General features: G+C 43.7%; 1 protein-coding gene across 1 annotated transcript; it reads right to left on the bottom strand.

The window, feature by feature from the left end:
• Positions 1-11837: 11837 nt before the first annotated feature.
• Positions 11838-15744, bottom strand: LOC147464904 (pentatricopeptide repeat-containing protein At4g18520, chloroplastic-like). The gene has a single exon (XM_086517042.1). The coding sequence runs from the start codon at positions 15408-15410 to the stop codon at positions 14103-14105; it is 1308 nt and encodes a 435-aa protein (XP_086373168.1). The 5' UTR covers positions 15411-15744; the 3' UTR covers positions 11838-14102.
• Between the last annotated feature and the right edge of the window lie 3831 nt (positions 15745-19575).

Consider the following 19575-nt stretch of genomic DNA (forward strand, 5'->3'; position numbering starts at 1 on the left):
ATAACTTCAGACAATTTTTTTAGTTTTTTTCTTGCAAGCTTGCCAAGTCCTTAGAAGTGTGCCATTTGGTAGCTATAGACATCTGCATGGTACTGTCCTGAGAAAAACAGCAACTCGAGACAAACCTTGAATCCTTCTCTTGCAAGTGATCTTAATGGCTTATGCCCTGTAAGACATAAGCGGTGAAGACGGGAGCGTGCCCATGCGCGATGAAGTAAGGGTGGGAGTGGTTGATAAGTCCAAGGTTGGAGCACGAAGCTTCTCCGAATAAAATTCCAAATGTCTCTGGTTTGCTTTGTCTGCTCTTTGGTAGGACCGGTATGCTAAATAAAAATCTGAATCTGAGCATGAAGCTTCTCCTAAAATTCCAAAAGTCTCTGGTTTGCTTTGTCTGCTCTTTGGTAGGACCAGTATACTTTCAGAAAAGCACACGACTGATGCTCTGATACCACTATCACAAGATGGGCACCACGTGTCAATAGAAAAGAATAGACTGAACAGACTTTTAGCACTTCAATAACAACTGAACTGAGAGAGAGAGAGAGAGAGAGAGAGAGAGAGAGAGAGAGAGAGAGAGAGAGAGAGAGAGAGAGAGAGAGAGAGAGAGAGAGAGAGAGGACACGCGACACGGAGTGGCGGAATTCCACCCCAGAGAGTATTGGCCCCAAAACTTGGTGCCCCTTTCGGTATTTCTTTATATTGCATCAACACAGTACAAGCCGATACTCCAGACTTTGCACCTTCTTTAGGAAACATGCCAAAGAATGAGCCCTAACCTCATATTTGAGGGCCCTAGGCCCCAAAAGCAGTTTATAGTAAAAATCCTTCAAACTCAAAAGCATTCTGGTCCAAAAGCAAAACCAAAAAGCTGCCAGCGTAAATCACGAAAATCTGTACAGCCTGCCACATCATCAGCCAACGCAAAACGCGGAAATCCGTACAGCTTGCCACGTCATCATGTCAGCGCAACTTTTGAAAATCTGCCACATCATCAGTTTGTGTGTGTGTGTGCTGGTCTTGCTTTATTTTAATCCTTTATGTCACTTGGGACCCCACTGGACTGGGCCCCCATAAGTTGGTAGTACTTCTTCTTCTGTTACTTATTCTTCTTAGGGTTTAGGCCCCTCGGCCGGCTTCTATAATTTGGCTCCATTCTTTAGGCTTTGACACGTCAGCAATTTGTTACACTCTATCAATCTTTGAAGAAGGGTCTCTTGTCCTCTATTGTCAACTCTTAGAACTTCCACATGGATTTCCCTTTCAACATGTGTATCCAAAGGAAAAGGCTCAGCCACATTATTCATCGGTACATAACCATCCCTTTGATGTACATTCGCTTCACTTTCCCTATTTGCCATCTCATGTCTTCTCACCTTCTTTCTCCATTGCTCTTTAGCAACCTTTACTACCTCATTGTATTGGCGTTCTGCATAGTGCCACATGCCTTCAAGATGCAAGCATAGGTAATTGCATCTTGAAAGCATGCCCTCGCTTCACATCCGCCGAAAACAGACTAGAGCTCTCTGGCCCTGCCCCTATTGAGCATATCCCGCAATAAGTGCGTTTTGAGAGACAACATTCCGGATAGAAAGCTCCTCGAGTAATCTTTGGGCTTTCTCAAGCACACCAAATCTGGAATACATGTCGATCAAGGCAGTGCCAAATACGCAGCCCATGTCTAACAATATCATCGTTGCCCATATTGGAGTCTTGCATAATGCCACATGCCCTGAAGATGCAAGAATAGGTGATTACATCTGGAGAAATGCCCTCGTTTTTCATCCGCTAAAAACAGCCAAGAGATTCCTCGCCATGCCCTTGTTGGAAATATCCCACAATCAGTGCGTTCCAAGAGACGACATTCCGTACAGGAAGCTCATTTTGAGCTTTCTGAAGTATTTGGCATAGATGTCAACCAAGGCATTTTCAAGCACGAATTCTATTTTCAACAGCCCCTTAATAAAAATAGAATTCTTCTACCCATATCAGCATCTAGCGTAGTGCCACATGCCTTCAAGACAAAAGCATAGGTGATTGCATATGGAGAGATGCACTCGCTTCACATCTACTTGAAAGATCCCAGGCTTCCCAGCCCAGCTACATTTGGCTACATGTTGACCAAGGGAGTGCCAAGCATAATGTTTTCTTTCAACAGCTCTTGACTAGCAATATCATCGTGAGTTCTTCTGTCCATCTCAAAGTCGTCCAAATTTTGCCCATCTCAGCGTTTTCCAAAGTGTCACATGCCTTCAAGATGCAAGCATACGTGATTGCATCTAGAGAGATACGCTCGCTTCACATCAGCTGAAAACAGCCCAAAGCTTCTTGGCCCCACCCGTGTTTGGGATATCTTGCAATCAGTGCATTCTAAGACATTCCAAACAGCCAGCTCCTCAAGAACTTTTTGTGCTTTCTAAAGTACACCACATCTGGCATACATGTCAACCAGACCGTGCCTAGCACCACGTTTTGTTTCAACGGCCCCTGACTAACAATATCATCGTGAATTATGTTGCCTATGTCGGCATTCTACACAGTGCCACATGCATTCAAGATGCAAGCATAGGTGATTGCAAATGGAGAAATGCGCTCGCTTCGCATCAGCTGAAAACAGAACAAAGCTCTCTGGCCCTGCGCTATTGAGCATAATCCACAATTAGTGTGTTCCAAGAGGACATTCAGGACAAAAAGCTCCTCAAGCACTTTTTGTGCTTGCTCAAGCACACCACATCTGGAATACATGTCGATCAAGGCAATGCCAAGCACGCAACCCCTATCTAACAATATCATCGTTGCCCATATTGGATTCCTGCATCGTGCCACATGCCTTGAAGATGCAAGCATAGGTGATTACATCTGGAGAAATGCCTTTGTTTCGCATCCGCTGAAAACAGCCCAGAGCTTCCTGGCCCTGCCCTTGTTGGGAATACTCCACAATCAATGCATTCCGAGAGACGACATTCCGAACAGGAAGCTCGTCACGCACTTTTCTGAGCTTTCTGAAGTACTTGGCATCGATGTCAACCAAGGCATTTCCAAGCACGACGTCTATTTTCAACATCCCTTGACTAGAAATATCATTCCTCGCTTCACATCTTCTGAAAACAGCCCGGGGCTTCTCGGCCCTGCCACATTTGGCATACATGTCGACAAAGCCAGCGCCAAGCATAACGTTTTTTTTCAACAACCCCTAACTAACAATATCATGGTGAGTTCTTTGGCGCCACCTTAGCATCTTCCAAATTTTGCCCATTTCAGCATCTTCCAAATTTCCACATGCCTTCAAGATGCAAGCATAGGTGATTGCATATGGGGAGATGTGCTCACTTCGCATCAGCTAAAAACAGCCCAAAGCTTCCTAGCCCTGTGACATGAACACAAGAAGTGGATCTCTCGGCTATACGGATCGCCTACAGACACGCGTTGGACGAACTACCTGACCATAGCCACCATCTGGCAGCTCTCCCGTGCTGGGGCCAACATCCAAGGACATAGGCGTGCACCTGTAAGATCGAACGTCCCATACAGGTACGACAGGTACGATGATCTAAACTGTCTCTTGTTCTCAAGGAATATACTCAGTTTACATATCTTGCCATACATTTTCCTCGATAGGCACAACAACGTCGGCCTCGCCTAGTTTTTCTTTAAGGCGGCTGACATGAAACACTGGATGCACATTAACATCCGAAGGAAGAGCCAGTTTATAGACAGCTTGGCCAATTTTCTTTGTGATTAAAACTAGACAACAATATCTAGCTGAAAGCTTATAATGCTTTCTTGTTCGCATAGTCTTGGAATCCTTGGGTATCTTCAAATAGACCCATTGTCCCACATCTAGAGTCCTTGGAGATCTCTTTTGATTAGCATAAGTAGTGACTTGATCACGAGCCGTTCTTATACTATTCTTAGCCAATTCGAGCATTTCTTGCATATCATACAAGAAATCACGAGCTTGGCGTTCATTGACTTTCTCTAAGCCAATAGCAAAATCGGGGATTTAGGCTCAAATCCATACATCAGCATGAATGGGCTAAATCCAGTAGCAGAATGCTTACTACTATTGTAGGAAAACTCTAATTGTGGAAGATACCTTTCCCAATCAAACTGCCAGCGAGAGACATAGGCCCTCAACATGTCCTCTCATGTCTGATTCATCCTCTCAGTTTGTCCGTCGGACTCAGAATGGTCAGAAGACGACATACTCAACTTCGTCGGAAGATGAGCAAACACCACCAAAATTGGCCAAGGAACTTAGTATCTCGATCACTGATAATATCCTTTGGCAAACCATACAGCTTGTAAATCTGATCGACAAATAAAACCGCCAACTCATGGCTTTTTACTGTCGACTTCGTTAAAATAAATTTCACCATTTTTATAAGTCTATCGACCACAACCCAAATGGTGTCATTGCCCCGACTAGTATTTGGCAAACCAACGATGAAGTCCATGGAAATACTTTGCCACTTGGTATCTGGGATTTCTTATGGATGTAAAAGGCTAGCTTTCTTAAGGTGCTTTGCCTTATTGACCTGACACTAAGTGCATCTCTTCACATAGCTCTCTATGTAAGAGCACATCCTTGGTCAATAGAAATATCGATTGACCAAAGCAAAAGTTCTTTGGATGTCTGGGTGCCTAGCACTAGGAACATTTGTGGCATTTGAACAAAATCTTTGTCAAACCTCATCGATTTCCGGCACGCAGACTTTTCCATTTCTGAACATAGTCCTCCTCTGGTGGAATATTGTCGCTGTCTCGTCTCTCTAGCACGATTCACTTGGGTCTCCGGACCACCCAAGACTGTACACGAGTCATGCCCCGCTTCAACCTCCTATATCTTGCCAAAATAGCTATCGAAACGACATAGCCCTCGGAGAGAGAGATAGAAATCCGTTGAGATTTCAGTCATAGAGAAGGCATTAACCTTAGGAATCCTGCTGAGTGAATCGGTAACTCGGTTGTTGGATCCTTTTCTATAGCGGATCTCAAAGTCAAACTTCTGCATAAGCTCAACCCATCTAGCCTTTCAGCCTCTGAGATCACCTTGATCACAGACATAGCGCAAGGAGTGATGGTCTGTCCATGCAACAAACGTAGAGCCATACAAGTAGTGCCGCCATTTCCTATGGACTACGGCGTAAAGCTCTTTCTCATATGCTGGATAACGCATCTCTGTGTCAGAAAATTTCTTACTTTCAAACGCAATAGGACGTCCATCCTGGTATAACGTCGCACCAATGGCATAATCACTAGCATTCGTTTCAACCACAAACGGTTTGCTAGGATCCACAATGTGCAATATTGGCACGGTAGTGACCAAGTCCTTTAGTATCTAAAAGCTCTCGTCGAGATGCTCATTCTAGATAGCAGGGGGATTACCTTTATGGTGAGGACCCGAAGTCTTCGATCCTTTTATCCTTCCTTTTAGAAGTTGCGTAAGCAAAGCAGCAACTTTAGAGTAATCCTTGATAAATTTGCAAAAAAATCCAGTAAAGCCTAAAAAGGATTTTACTTGATGCACATTCTTCAGAATGGGCCAATTTTGCACTTTATCCAACTTTTCAGGGTCGACCCGAATTCCATCGCGAGTAATGATGTGACCCAAGTATAGAAGCTCTTTCTTGAAGAATTCACACTTAGAAGCCTTAGCATAAAGCTTCTCAGTTCTCAATACCTCGAGAACAGTGCGTATATGCGCTAAATGCTGAGACAAACTTCGGCTGTAGATCAAGATGTCATCGAGAAATACAACAACGAAGTTGCCTAGAAACGGTCTCAGCAGATCATTCATCATTTGCTGAAACGTAGCGGGAGCATTGGTCAAACCAAAAGGTAAGACTAAACATTCATAATGACCATAACGCGTATGGAAGCCTGTTTTAGGAACATCTTTCAGTTTAATCCGTATCTGATGATAGCTTGATCGCACGTCTATCTTCGTAAAATACAACGCTCCATGAAGCCGATCTATCAAATCGTCCATGCATGGAAGCAGTTACTTATTCTTGATAGTGAGCTTATTCAACCTCTTGTAATCCATGCAGAAGCGCATAGTGTTATCCTTCTTTCGCACGGGGATTTGCTTAGCTGAACAAAACCCCTGTTGAGATAATCTTTCAGTTAGTGCTGAATCTCGTCCTCCTCGGTTTTACTAAACCGAAAGGATTGCTTTGAGAAGGACTGACTATCAATCACCAACTCAATGCCATGATCTACTTCTTTCGAAGGTGGCTAGCCAGGAGGTAGATCATCAGAAAAACATCCTTGAAATCAGTCATGATTTCTCGGATTAGATTAGATTCATCGGAATTCCCAAGTTCAGCAGAAGAACATGAAACGTTTTTACAAAATTTAGTGATAGAAATACCAAGCACTAATAAATCAATCCAAGCAAATGGTACACATTGATAAAAGTCAACACAGAAAACTTTGTATCTTTATACATTTCCAAAGCAGTAACAATTGGTATTGCAAAACCATTTTTTACAGAAATCTGATTACAGAGCGGCATAGATACATGAGGCATGTCCTGTATAACAAAAACAAGAGAGTGATGTACATAGTCTATATACAATGAGTTTTGTTTATCATAAAACCATGGTATTTCTAAAATAGCATCTCCTCTATCCAGGCGCATGATGTGAAAATCCAGGTTCTTGTTGTAATCAGCTAGCTCGAGCGACAAATCTAGAATCATCTGATTCAATACATCCATATCCTCGCCACAAGCCATCTTCACGCTATACTCATGGTCACTATCCCACGTCTGCAGGCTCAGTTTTTGACTAATTTTGCGGATGCAAAATTGTGTGAGTTTCCATTATCAAGAAGTACGGTCACGTCATGACCATTGATCTTCCCGGGGAAACGGAGAAGATCGTGCTTATCAAACACTTTGGTGTTAAAAGTATAGTTAGTGCATGAACTGTGCAATAAGTGATGGATTTCAACTTGAATAACATCCGAGTTACCTAAGATCTCATGAATTTGAACCGAAGGACGACCTTGTGGTTTCTTTGTCTTCTTCTTGGGACAATCCTTGATTTGGTGACCTGTCTGGCCACATCCGAAGCAAGCCCCCTTCTTCATTGCATCAGCGAGACTGACGCATTTTTGGCTTTCTTCTCTTGAGAAGGTCTCGACGGTGATTTGGACTTTTGCTAGAATCGCAGTCGCTTCCTTGAAGTGCCCTCACCGGATTGGTGGTCTGAAGTTCTTTTCTTCTCATAATTCGCTCCATTTATCAAATGGAACGTCTTGGCCTTCACCACAGCATCCTCGACGTCAGTCGGGGTGTAGTCTTTAATAAAGGCCCATCGGTAATCTTCATGTAATCCCAGCAGGTACATGTGCACAGCGTGCGTGGAATCCACCTTACAAAAGGTGAGCGCCTCCTTGAAAGCTATCGTGTACTTGTCAAAAGATAGAGTCTTCATCGAAAGACTCTGCAACTTTGTGTACGCTTTCAAAAGATCCATCTTGGCGAAGTCTTTCTTGAACTTGACACAAAAATAAGCCGACGTCGTAGGCTTTTCTGTCATGTCACACCACCAGGTAAGCGCCTTGCTACGCAAATAAAGAGGAATTGTCTGAATCCTCCGTTAATCATGCTCCCCATGGAGGTCGAAATACGTGGCCCACTGGTGAAACTAGTTGTTTACGGCCAGTTCCGTACATTCCTTCTCCTCCCCTGAGAAATTTGTAGTTTTGTACGGAATCATGGCAGTTGGACCACCTTGTGAACGTCCAAAAACAACAATCTGCGTCCACAATTGCTGAAGATGGGGTTCACCCTCGAAAATATGTGCAGTCGTTGACTGAGTTGCATTTTCCAAAGTGGTAAGCCAAGCGTTAAATCCCTGCACGACCGCTTCGAGGGAGACCAAGCGAATGTTCGTCTCGTTTTCTAGAGCGAACATACACTGATCGAAGCTCTGGAAAGTACCTATGAGCCATGTGTACAGAGCATGCGTGAACGGAATTTGAATGTTACCTGGAGCGTCGTCACATTGCACATCTGGGCTGGAGGAATCCATGGCGAAGTATGTGGAAAACTGAAAATTTCACGCGAAACTGGACCTTTTTAGCACTTTTCAATCGCAAAAAGTTGAACTCCGAGAAGCTGTACGCGTCAGCCTAAGCCTCCAAGGGGTTCTTTTGAGGATAGTTTTACTGGAAAAGACATCATCTTCTACTCTGAGACACATTAGGCCCTTGGGCAATCTATGCCTCACATCAGTGGATATAGATGGGAGACAACCTGCAGACAGAAGACACAATCAGAGCACAGAGGGTGGGGCTCAGGGGGAGTGGCAGTGTTATTCAGAGAGGAGTTCCAGCCATTGATACATATAGCCATGGGAACTGCACATGGACTGGCCATCTTGAATGGCCTATAGAGATTTTCCATTGCGGGAGGTTTTACATGCTTTCCACACAGACATGGAGCCAGCACAGTGGATTATGTCATGGCACAGCCGAGCGTCATCTCTAGTATCCAGGATCTGACCCAGACCTATTGGGGTGGCAGTGGATCATGTCCTTCTATCGATGACTATCTCTTTTCAGTTTAATGTAGCACACAGTTCACAGGCAGTAGCACCTACTCGCTACACCTTCACGCTGGAGACGGACTCTGTATATATAGATGGGATCTACAGATGGCTGTGCACTGAGGAGCCAAGGCGACCTCTGGAGGAGCTTACTACTATATTGACACAGATATTACATGATGCAGCAGCAGAGGCATACCCACACACTCGGCTTGAGCAGAGACGCCGTTCAAGGAGCATGTCGTAGAACAATTGATATGATGCGGAATGTTCCGAGACTAGAGCCCAGACTTCAAAGGAAGGTGATTTTGGAGGACATCACTCAGAGACAGTCACAGATTGACTTCCGACGCCTAGGGCGGCGGAAGAAGAGGGCATTTTTGGCTCGACTAGAGCAGGATCTATACCAGCTATTCTTAAGTTAGGACTCACGTGAGGCATGGCGGCTCTTTCATGAGTACTCCCCCCCCCCCCCCCCCCGCGCCATTACCTCTACAGAGGCCTGGGGCTAGTACGCTTCATCTTTGTACACAGTTTCTAGATAGCCGCCCCTTCCCGACCCTCCCAATCCATGCCCACATGCATGTGCTTTTTTCACCGCTGAGATGGTGAAGAAGGCCATTAACAGGATGAGGACTTGGAGAGCATATGATCATGATGGCTTTCATGAGCACTCTTCCCCCCCCCCGCCATTACCTCTACAGAGGCTTGGGGCCAGTACGCTTCATCTTTGTACACAGTTCTTGGACAGCCGCCCCTTCCCAACCCTCCCGATCCATGCCCACACGTATGTGCTTTTTTCACCGCTGAGATGGTGAAGAAGGCCATTGACAGGATGAGGACTGGGAGAGCATATGATCATGATGGCTTAGTGGCTGAGCATTTCATGCATGCTAGAGATCTACTAGCAGATCTTCTAGCAGTTATGTTTAACCGTGCCATGTGTGAAGGCTTGCCTGATACTTGGAGCCTATCTACTATTGTACCTATCTTCAAGTCAGGAGACTCTATGGAGCATGAGAATTATTACACTATCATGATTGGACACACACTGGCACGGTTGTACGCATCCATTCTTGAGCAGCAGCTCAGTAGATGGGTAGAGAAGGAGAGGATACGCGCAGCCAGGTAGGAAGGGTTCATGAGAGGCTTTTCTACCCTTGACTATATCTTGACACTCAGAGCCATCATTGAGGAGGGCAGATCACATGGGAGACGGATCAATTGTAGCTTTGTGGACTTCCACAAAGCATTTGACACAATACCCAGAGCTAGATTGATGTGCAGACTACACGAGATGGGAGTACCCGCAGAGCTCATTTGGGGGATCATAGCATTATACAGGTCAATACTGGGACATGTACGCACCTCAGAGGGTCTATCTACACGGGTTCACTCTACTATTGGGGTGAAGCAGGGCTGCCCGCTCTCTCCTACTCTATTCAGTATGTATGTGGATGAGTTTCTGACTACATTGAGAGCGGTGGTGATAGAGGTGCACAGCTGGCAGGGACATGGATTCCACTATTGTTCTATGCTGATGATATTGTGTTGATCTCCGACTCTCTGGAGGGGATGCAACGTCACTTGATGCTTTGCATAGGTTTTCCCAAGGTTATGGTGTTTAATACCACCCCACAGTGGATCAGGAGGTTAGCACCTACATTCACATATGGCCAGGAGATAGTGGAGTATATAGATGCTTACACTTACCTTGGAGTGGTTTTTAGCCGACCAGCATTTTCATTGAGGAGAGCAGCAGAGACCAGATTGACTAGAGCCCATGCAGCATTGGGTAGATTGGAGAGGATGTGTTCGCAGGTTCAGTTTCAGGAGCCTCAGACAAAGCTCTGGCTCTTTGACACTTTGGTGGCTTCTACATTGCTCTATGGAGCTGGATATGGAGACCTTCATTGAATCATCACGGGAGGTCAAGTCGCACTGATGGATGGGGGGACATGGAGAAACCTTTGGTTTCTATGATCTCGTGGCTCATTAAAGCCAAGGCTTCAGTACCACGTGCTATTATCTGAGTAGAGCTTGCGGCCCCCCCACTATTGGTTGAGGCGCTCACTAGATCAATCTCCTTCATACACCGCATGTGGAAACTTCCCAGAGACAGATATGCCTGCCTTGCACTTGAGTCCTCTCGACAGTTAGCCATGCAGGGAGATACAACACGTTGGTATGGGGAGATGACATCATGGTTTCAGGCGCATGGGTTCAACATAGACAGATTGCCACCCTTCCAGTACTCACTGGATGCACCATCTCTCACTCTTACACGCTCTGAGATCACCAGGCTCATCCGCCAGGACTTGACTCAACTAGACACCAGGAGGACATGGATACAACCAGCACAAGAGCTAGGCACGAAGATGGCTTTCTACAGAGAGCATCTTCTCCAGCTTATGGAGGACGGTTTTGTGATAAGGGATACGATGTGCTATTGGCCAGATACGCACACCTTCACACCAACTGCGGATTGAGACATGCCCCTTGTCTGACATGGAGCTTGAGACAAAGTTCTACTACACATGTTGCTGCCCGTCTTCTACGAGATACAGGGCCGCTTTCATTGCTTGTTCAAAGAGGGTTTTGGACCACTCTCCAAAGTCATGGGGTACGAGGATCAGAGATGCTTGGGTTTGTTTTTGCTCGAGCTGCACAGACGCAGAGAGAGCCTGATGAGAGGAGAGGCTAGCTAGTCTCAGAGAGACGGATCACAGATTTCTTTAGAGCAGACATTGGACAGTCGAAGGAGCTACTACCACAACAAAGCTCACATTTGTCTCGCACCAGAGGCACACTTATCGACCGAGCGATTGAGCTGGGGAGATCCAGACGTCCACGACTGCCAAGGACTACACAACATCGATGGAGACAACATCATAGAATTCAGGTCACTTTGGCCAGGCATGCACGACGCCCCGTCAAACTACTGATCATGGAGGAGATTGATGAGATCTGCCAGCGAGTGATGTTGGATCTCCTGTGATTTAGCTATTTAATTATCCCAGCCAACTGGTCACTTTGCTTAGTTCACATCGAGCAGCTTAGAATTCCATAGTATTTTTATTTTGTTACTCTAACTTTGTATCAAATCCACCATTTTTGTAACTTTCTGGTCTCATAGGTCACTTTATCCTTTTGAAGAAGTTAATATAACATTTCATTTCATTTCTCTCTCTATGCTTGCTGAATTTAGTCTAAATTTAGCAAATCAACAAGCAATTCTCCGATTTTCATTGAAAATCAGTAAAATTTATCAAGAATCTGTCAATTTCCAACACTCCCATCTGTTGATTTGTTGTTTTTTTTTTTCAAAAATCGACTTTAAAAAAACATAAAATTGAGGTTTTCCGACTCGAACCATCCGTAGGTACGCACATAGTCCATTCCGTAGCCAAGCTGACTCTGATACCATGAAACAAATGAAGTGGATCTCCCGGCTACACGGGCCACCTACAAACACGCGTCGGACGAACCACCCGACCATAGCCACCATCCGGAAGCTCCTCCGTGCTGGGGCAATGTCCGAGGATGTAGACATACACCTGTAAGACCGAACGTCCCATACTACGCAGCCTCACCTCCTCGAGGTGACCTCGCGTACTCCTAACCTCACGGGCTAACCACTGGCACTCTCTCAGTGGGGGTCGATAACTACAAATGAAGCCTTGGCCCCACATTGGCCGGGTTCACACTATGTCCAAGTACTTCTTTTTTCAACAGCCCCTTGACAAAAAATATCATCTCGTGAAATCTTTTGCCAATATCAACATTTAGCATAATGCCACATGCCTTCAAGATGCAAGTGTAGGTGATTTACATTTGGAGAGATGCCATCTCTTTGCATCTGCTGAAAACAGCCCAGAGCTTCCTAGCCCTGTCCTTGTCCCTGTTGGGCATATCCCCCAATCAATGCACCAACCCATGCATCAGCATTAGTACCACACCTTGTAACAGCGCCAGACACCTGTAGGCTTACCAAGGAAAAAACCTTGTATGCTATGTGAAGAGACCATATCTAATATACATAACAATAGCGTCTGAAAAGCGAATGTGCTGCTGAAAAGCCTGCGCAAATCAGATAACTACTGAAAAGCTGCGTAAACCAGATCACTGCTGTGCATGAGATCGCACCGTCCGCAGGCTTTTAAAATCCCCGATGGTTGAACACCATGCTACGTGGATGATTGTGAGGCATGATTTCACAAAATCGCCTTAGGCCAACCAAATAAAAAGAAAGGCCTTTAGCAAGACAATGAGAAGGGGAAGCTTGGAGGATGATGAGCAGAGGAAGCCATACTGGTTTGCCAATAAACTTGTTCCCCTTTAAGACCGCTTGCATGCAGCTGCTGCCAATGCTTTAATTGCAAGCCAAATTGCCAGCACAATGAGCTGTAGGTGGAAAGTGAAGGGGGGTGAACGCCGTGTGTGTGTGTGTGTGTGTGTACGCGCACACACCAGATAACTTTTTCAATAGACTGATCTGTTAGTTTGCAACAAATCGTTGCAAAATTTCAGAATTAATCAGTCTCTCCAAAGATTTGTTCCATGTAAGCCATGACTCCAATTTGAACGAGCGTGGAACTGTAGTTTGCATGCAAAATAGGAGTGTAGCAGACAGCTAGAGAGCAGAGGAGGGAGGCCAAGGTGGAGGCAGCCAGAGCAAGGCCAGTTCTTGAGGAGACCAAGAAGGGGTTGAGGTGCCAAGCTTTCGTTTCTCTTTCTTCTCAATGATCTTACCCATGCCATTTTCTGTAGTAAATCATATTTCTTGTGCAATGCCATTCGAGAGCCCTCAAAAGCCAATTTTCATAAGCTCTCACAAGCCAATTGTCATCTCAGAGGCGTCAGAGCAGCCAACCTTGTAATTGGTGGCCACAATCACCTTTGGTGAGAACCACTCGCAGTCCAAAATAGTTCCTGCTTTTGGGTGCGGTGCAGTCACAATGTTGCTTCTCTCGCGCTCTGGGGTCACTTTTGACAGCATTGCAGGCACATAGCTTTTCTCAACAGCGTTGCTTCTAATAGCTTTCTTTGTCAATTTTTAGAGTTTTCTTCATCTAGCCTTCCAAAGAGACACTATTTCAAGCCAATATAACAAAGCTTTGCCCTCCATTCTGAAAGTTTGGCATGCAAATCTGTACAGAAGAAAAGCCTCCATATTTGCAACAATGATTCGTAAGATTTTCCTGGTGGCTTCTGAGACAGCTGCAGTATTTTTCACTCACATAACTTATATTTTTTTCTACATCCTCATAAATACAGGCAGCCATGAAGATTTTTTTCATGGAGGCGTATGCTGCAGCATGACCTTTATCTACTTTGGATAAAACTCATTTGCGCCTTCTTAACTATTGCCATTGCCTTATCATGGTGTCCTGGACAAACAATCAGATCCACCATGCAAGCATGATGCTCCAATTCCATTTGTAATCATACTGGGAAAACCCTCTCATCTGTGCATTCTAAGAGACAATACAAAGAGTGAGGCCTCATCAGACAGTTTTGGTGCCAGGCATAAGCCAGCAATTCCTATTGACAAGAGACGACATCTCCAACAGGAAACCCATCAAGCACTGGTGCAGCCATCCTGAGCGCACCACATTTGACATGCATGTCAACCGAGGCAGTGCGAAGTGCAACAGATTTTTCCACTATACCCCAACTGACGATCTCATCATTGAGTTGTTTGCCCTTGTCAATTGCACCTTTAATCCCACAAGCCTTCAATATGCACTCATAAGTGACAACATCTGCAACGACACCCTCACAGTGCATCCGCTCATAGCAGCTCCAGGCTGCGTTGCCGTGGCCCTGTTCAGCATAGCCTGCAATGAGTGCATTCCAGCAAACTACATTCCGAACTGGAAGCTCGTTAATCAATTGTGCAGCTTTTGCAAGGAAACCACACTTGACATACATGTCAATCAAGGCAGCACCAAGCCTAATGTCTTTTCCCAAGAGACCTCGACTAACAACCTCATCATGCATTTTTTTGCCCCTTTCAATTTCTCGTGTAATTCCACAGGCCTTCAAGATGCTAGTGTAAGTGATTGCACTTGGAGAGAGGCCTTCACTTTGCATCGTCTGAAATGAATCCAAAGCTTCCTTACTCAGCCCTTGCTGGGCATATCCTGCGATAAGAGCATTCCAAGATGCTGCATTCCGAATGGGAAGCTCGTTGAGCACTACTTGTGCTTTTTCGAGCAAACCACACTTAGCGTACATGTCAACCAAAGCTGTACCAAGGACAACGTTTTTTGCCAGTAGACCTTGATTAACAATCTCATCATGAAATTGTTTGCCCCTTTCCATTGCTCCTGTGATGCCACAAGCCTTCAAGATGCCAACGTAGGTGAACGCATCGGGAGTTATGCCATCATTCAGCATCCCCTCATAACAATCCAAAGCATCCTTTCCCTGCCCCTCTTGGGCATACCCTGTGATTAATGCTGACCAAGACACTGCATTCCGAGTAGAAAGCTCATCAAGCACCTGCTTTGCTCTTGTAAGCGCACCGCTCTTAGCATACATGTCGATCAAGGCAGTGCCAAGCACGACATCTTTTCCTAGGAGCCCCTGACTAGCAATTTCATCATGGATTTGTTTTCCCTTCTCAACATCTTGAGTAATGCTACAGGCTTTCAAGATGCAAGCATAGGTAAATGCGTTTGGAGAAACGCCATCTCTTAGCATCTGATCATAACAGTTCAACGCTTCTTTACACTGCCTTTTTAGGGCATATCCTGAAATAAGTGCTGACCAAGAAACGACATCCCGCACAGGAAGCTCTTTAAGCACTTCATGTGCTTCGCTGAATGCACCGCATTTGGCATACATGCTAATCAATGTATTTCCCACAAGAATGTTTTTGTGTAACCACCTTGACCCAATTTGAGCATGAAGACGAGAGCCAAACAAGTTCCTTTGGAGTCCTTGCTTATCTCTTGCCCTACAGAAGGCTCAATTACCGTGGACTCTTCACACAGAAAACGAGCCTTGTGGCGTCCAGCCATTCAGGACAATACCTGCTCCGACATGATGTGAGCGTTTTACTAAGGTTTACCAACAAGTTCCTTTGAAGTCTTGCTTAGCCTATCTATTGCTGCCCTACGGAAGGCTCAATCGCCGTTGCTCCTCTGCGCGAGCCCTTTACACGTGTCGACATTTGAGAGTTGAAGGCTGAAGTCCAAAAATAAGACAAGCTTGTGTGCACGCGGTAAAGAGGGAGAGAGAAAGAGAGAGAGAGGCCGCCTTTGACGGCTGGCCATACTAGTAACCTATTAAATTAATGCTACCGTTCGTTTGGCCTACTCCCTTCTAGGCCTAGTGGCACCTCACAATCCCTTCTAGTAACCTCTGATAATTTCACCTTCCCTTTTAGTTCTAAATTTATTGATCCCACTTTTTGATTTTCTTTCAGTTGGTATCCCCTATTTGGCAGCTTTCAACCAATATTGTCCAGAATCTCCATAGATTTTTCCACCTGGTACGAAGGGAGGATGCAAGATACTCTAACCAACTAGCACAAGGACGGCTCGTGCTTGGAGATTGTTCTTTAACTTTTTAAAAAAGTACTCATTTTCTCCAACTCTGACCAACTGGCTCCAGCGCATCGCGTTCTGCCTTGGCATGATGCCTATCGTGTTGCGTACCACCTTCCTCTCCTTTCTTGTCATCTCGTCGCCTCCCTCTGCTTGAGTTTGCTAGCCTTTGCCAATTGATAAAAAAAAGCATCATTAAAGAATTCCGCTATTTCGACATTTTTCAAAATTGAGTACCCCCTACTCGAACAACCTCCTTATGTTTTTACAAGTGCATTAGTTTGAAATGTTATAACCTTTTTAATGCTGCCACTAACGTGGCAACATAGAAAGGCTATGAGGACGGTAGTCATTGCCAACAAAAGACTACAAGGACGCCAGAAGTGTGACAAGTTGCGACATCGACGATGGGATGACCTCCGTGGAGATGACGTCTCCCCTCAGCTCTCCTTGCAACACACGTAGCACTGTCCATCTCCTCTCATCTCTCCTTGCAACACACTATCACATTCATGCCACTTGTGATTGATCAGAAACTCAAGGCCAATGTACTTAAAGCTCTCATCAACTTCAAGTGTCTCATTTTTGTACACAATGCATGGCTTCTCCTTATGGTTGGTTTTCATGAGCATAACCTTTCTTTCTTATTCATTCATAATTAGCCCACTATTACGGGGTTCTCCAACTTTGCTAATCTTACTACAAAAAATTCTCAATCCAAGGAATATACATGTCCTGGCTAGTGCAAGGAGGCTATGAGAGGGTGTCAAGTTTTCAAAAAATTCAATCACAACATGCTACAATCAAATGTTGATCTCAAGTGAACCCAAATCATTGAGTTAAATTGAGTATAAACTCAAGTGATTTAAGTAATTGAGCTTCATGTTGGAAGCCACTGGGCTGATCTAATCAATAGAAGCCTATATATTCAATTATAAAATTATCTGCTAATTTAAGTGCTACACCCAATATGCAAGAAAAAATTCTCAAGGACAACCATAAGCTTTTTTGTATCTTCTAAAGTATGTGATAGAAGCACTGCATCATCTGCATGCAACAAATGCATGACCACCACATTGCAAATTGTAACCTCTTCAATGCCTTCTTCTTGGATAAAGTCAAGTACCATTTATTCCAATCGATCAACGCATAGAGAGTTGGTGACAATGGAAAATGGAAATCCTTGTTTAACCCCAATAGTGCTTATAGAAAACTCTAAAATTCCTCTTTCCATGCAGTATTAACATAACACCTTACTATAGATTTGAGAAACTGCAAGCATTGGTATGACAGAGACCATAACTACTCTATGCCACTACAAGGCATTGTAGATAGTAAGATGCACTTCATGGAAATCATGTGTGGAATGTCGAGAATATACAATATTAGGGTGTTGAAGAACTCTGAAATTCCTCTTCCCATGCAATATTAACATATCACCTTACTATAGATTTGAGAAATTGCAAGCATTGGTGTGAAAGAGACCATAACTACTCTATGTCACTACAAGGCATTCTAGATAGTAAGGTGCACTTCATGGAAATCATGTGTGGCATGTCGAGAGTATACAATGACATTAGGGTTTGAACAACTCATCCATCTACATAAGAGTGCAAGCTAGAGGCATTCTCAACGTCCTGCATGTGAGGTATAGACACATGTAGAAGAGAGTATATCATTGGTGATGGTGGCTTTCTTAACTTGCATTGGTTGGTCATTCTATCTTCCATGGTTGAAAATGATAGGGACATACAAACTTTTAATTACAGCATTTGTTTCACTAGGATTATCATAGAGCATACTTTTGGGCAATTCAAGAAAATATGGGGCTACTTGTAGCAACGTTCCACAATCTAGACAATTGTGGCATATTATGCTCTACACAATTTTTGGCTTGACTATGGAGGTATCGAGCATGTGGATGCAGAGATATTTATCTCTACTAGCAGGTCTTACACCTATCAATGCAAAAAGAGCAACGCTTTTTGGACGTCCCTGCTGTGTTGATATTTGCATCAATATGCACGTCAATAATATCGAGTGTGATATCGACACAAATACCGATTGTGATATTGGCGCTTTGCGATGGCAAAAAAAAATTCGAACTCAATCGGGAGCTTATTTTAAGCTATTCACAACAAGAAGCAAATCCACCTTCCCCCCTTTTGTTGCAGGTAAGCTTCACCTCTCTCTCTCTCTCTCTCTCTCTCTCTCTCTCTCTCTCTCTCTCTCTCGTGCGGTTGTCCACAAACACACACACACACACACGCACACACACACACACACACAAACACATCGCAAATCTATACATACATAATGTAGATCTACATACACACAATCGAACACAAGCATGTACGCACACAAACTTCAAAGAAATTTATAGAAAAATCTTTTTTTGGCAATTAATTGATAAATTACAGAAATTGATTAAAATGTGAAAGATCTTAATTATTTTTTGTTAATTAATTGTATTTTTTAAATATCAATGTAAGATTGAATTGTTAATTTGAGTTTAACTTATAATTTTTAAATTTATGATTATTTTTATTTTTAGAATGTAAGTTTTAAATTTTTACTTTGTTATCAACTTGTGTTAAGTTTAAATATTGGAATTAAATTTAGTTTATATATTTTTTAATTTAAATTTAAGTGTTTGATTCACATTCATTTAAACAATAATTTTGGTTTCATATTTGTAAATTTAAGTTAAGTGTGTCCTCACAACCTCGAAGATGCAGTGGAAACAATCCGCTGCAATGGATTTATCTCCTTCATTAGATGTCCAAAAGAGGTTCTTTTTGGCTCTATTAAGCTTGAGCAAAGATACAAACATCGTTGATGTGGCATTTTGAACTATTTTTTGCTATTTTTAGGCTAATTTGATCATTTCTTGGCCATTTTTAGCCTTTTTCGCCTAAAAATGGACTTTTCATCTGTACAAAGTTCAAACAAGCTGGGAAAATTCCCTAAATTTGTGAAACTTTTCCTTTGGGCTCAAATTACATACTGAACCTCATTTTCCCACTTGACAAGCACTTTGGACACATGTTTTATGGCCACACATGAAACCTACTATTTTTTGTCGAGATCGTGTGCATTGAACTTTCTAGGCAAAATGAGTGTGCAATCTCCACGCACATGACATATGTACATTTGTAAGCCAAATTAAACATATTTTAATCATGCATATAACGCTACATTGTAGCATTTGATCCCACATATCAAAAAGCATAAAGAGTGAGGTGAATGTTTTTTATCACATTATAAATATGTTGCAACACGACATCCACCCCCCAAACCTACACATCCTGCAACATGTGCCACAATAGTTGTTGGTGAGCATCAAAACTTATTGTCAGATAACATATCTTCAGTTCCATCCTCACTTTGTATAGTTCCATATCCATCATCTTCTTGACTTTCTTGTGCATCAAATGGATCAACATCCCCTCTTCTTTTGA

This window comes from Adiantum capillus-veneris, chromosome 1 (assembly GCF_014529385.1).
Source record: "Adiantum capillus-veneris isolate H3 chromosome 1, ASM1452938v2, whole genome shotgun sequence".
Taxonomy (NCBI): Eukaryota; Viridiplantae; Streptophyta; class Polypodiopsida; order Polypodiales; family Pteridaceae; genus Adiantum; species Adiantum capillus-veneris.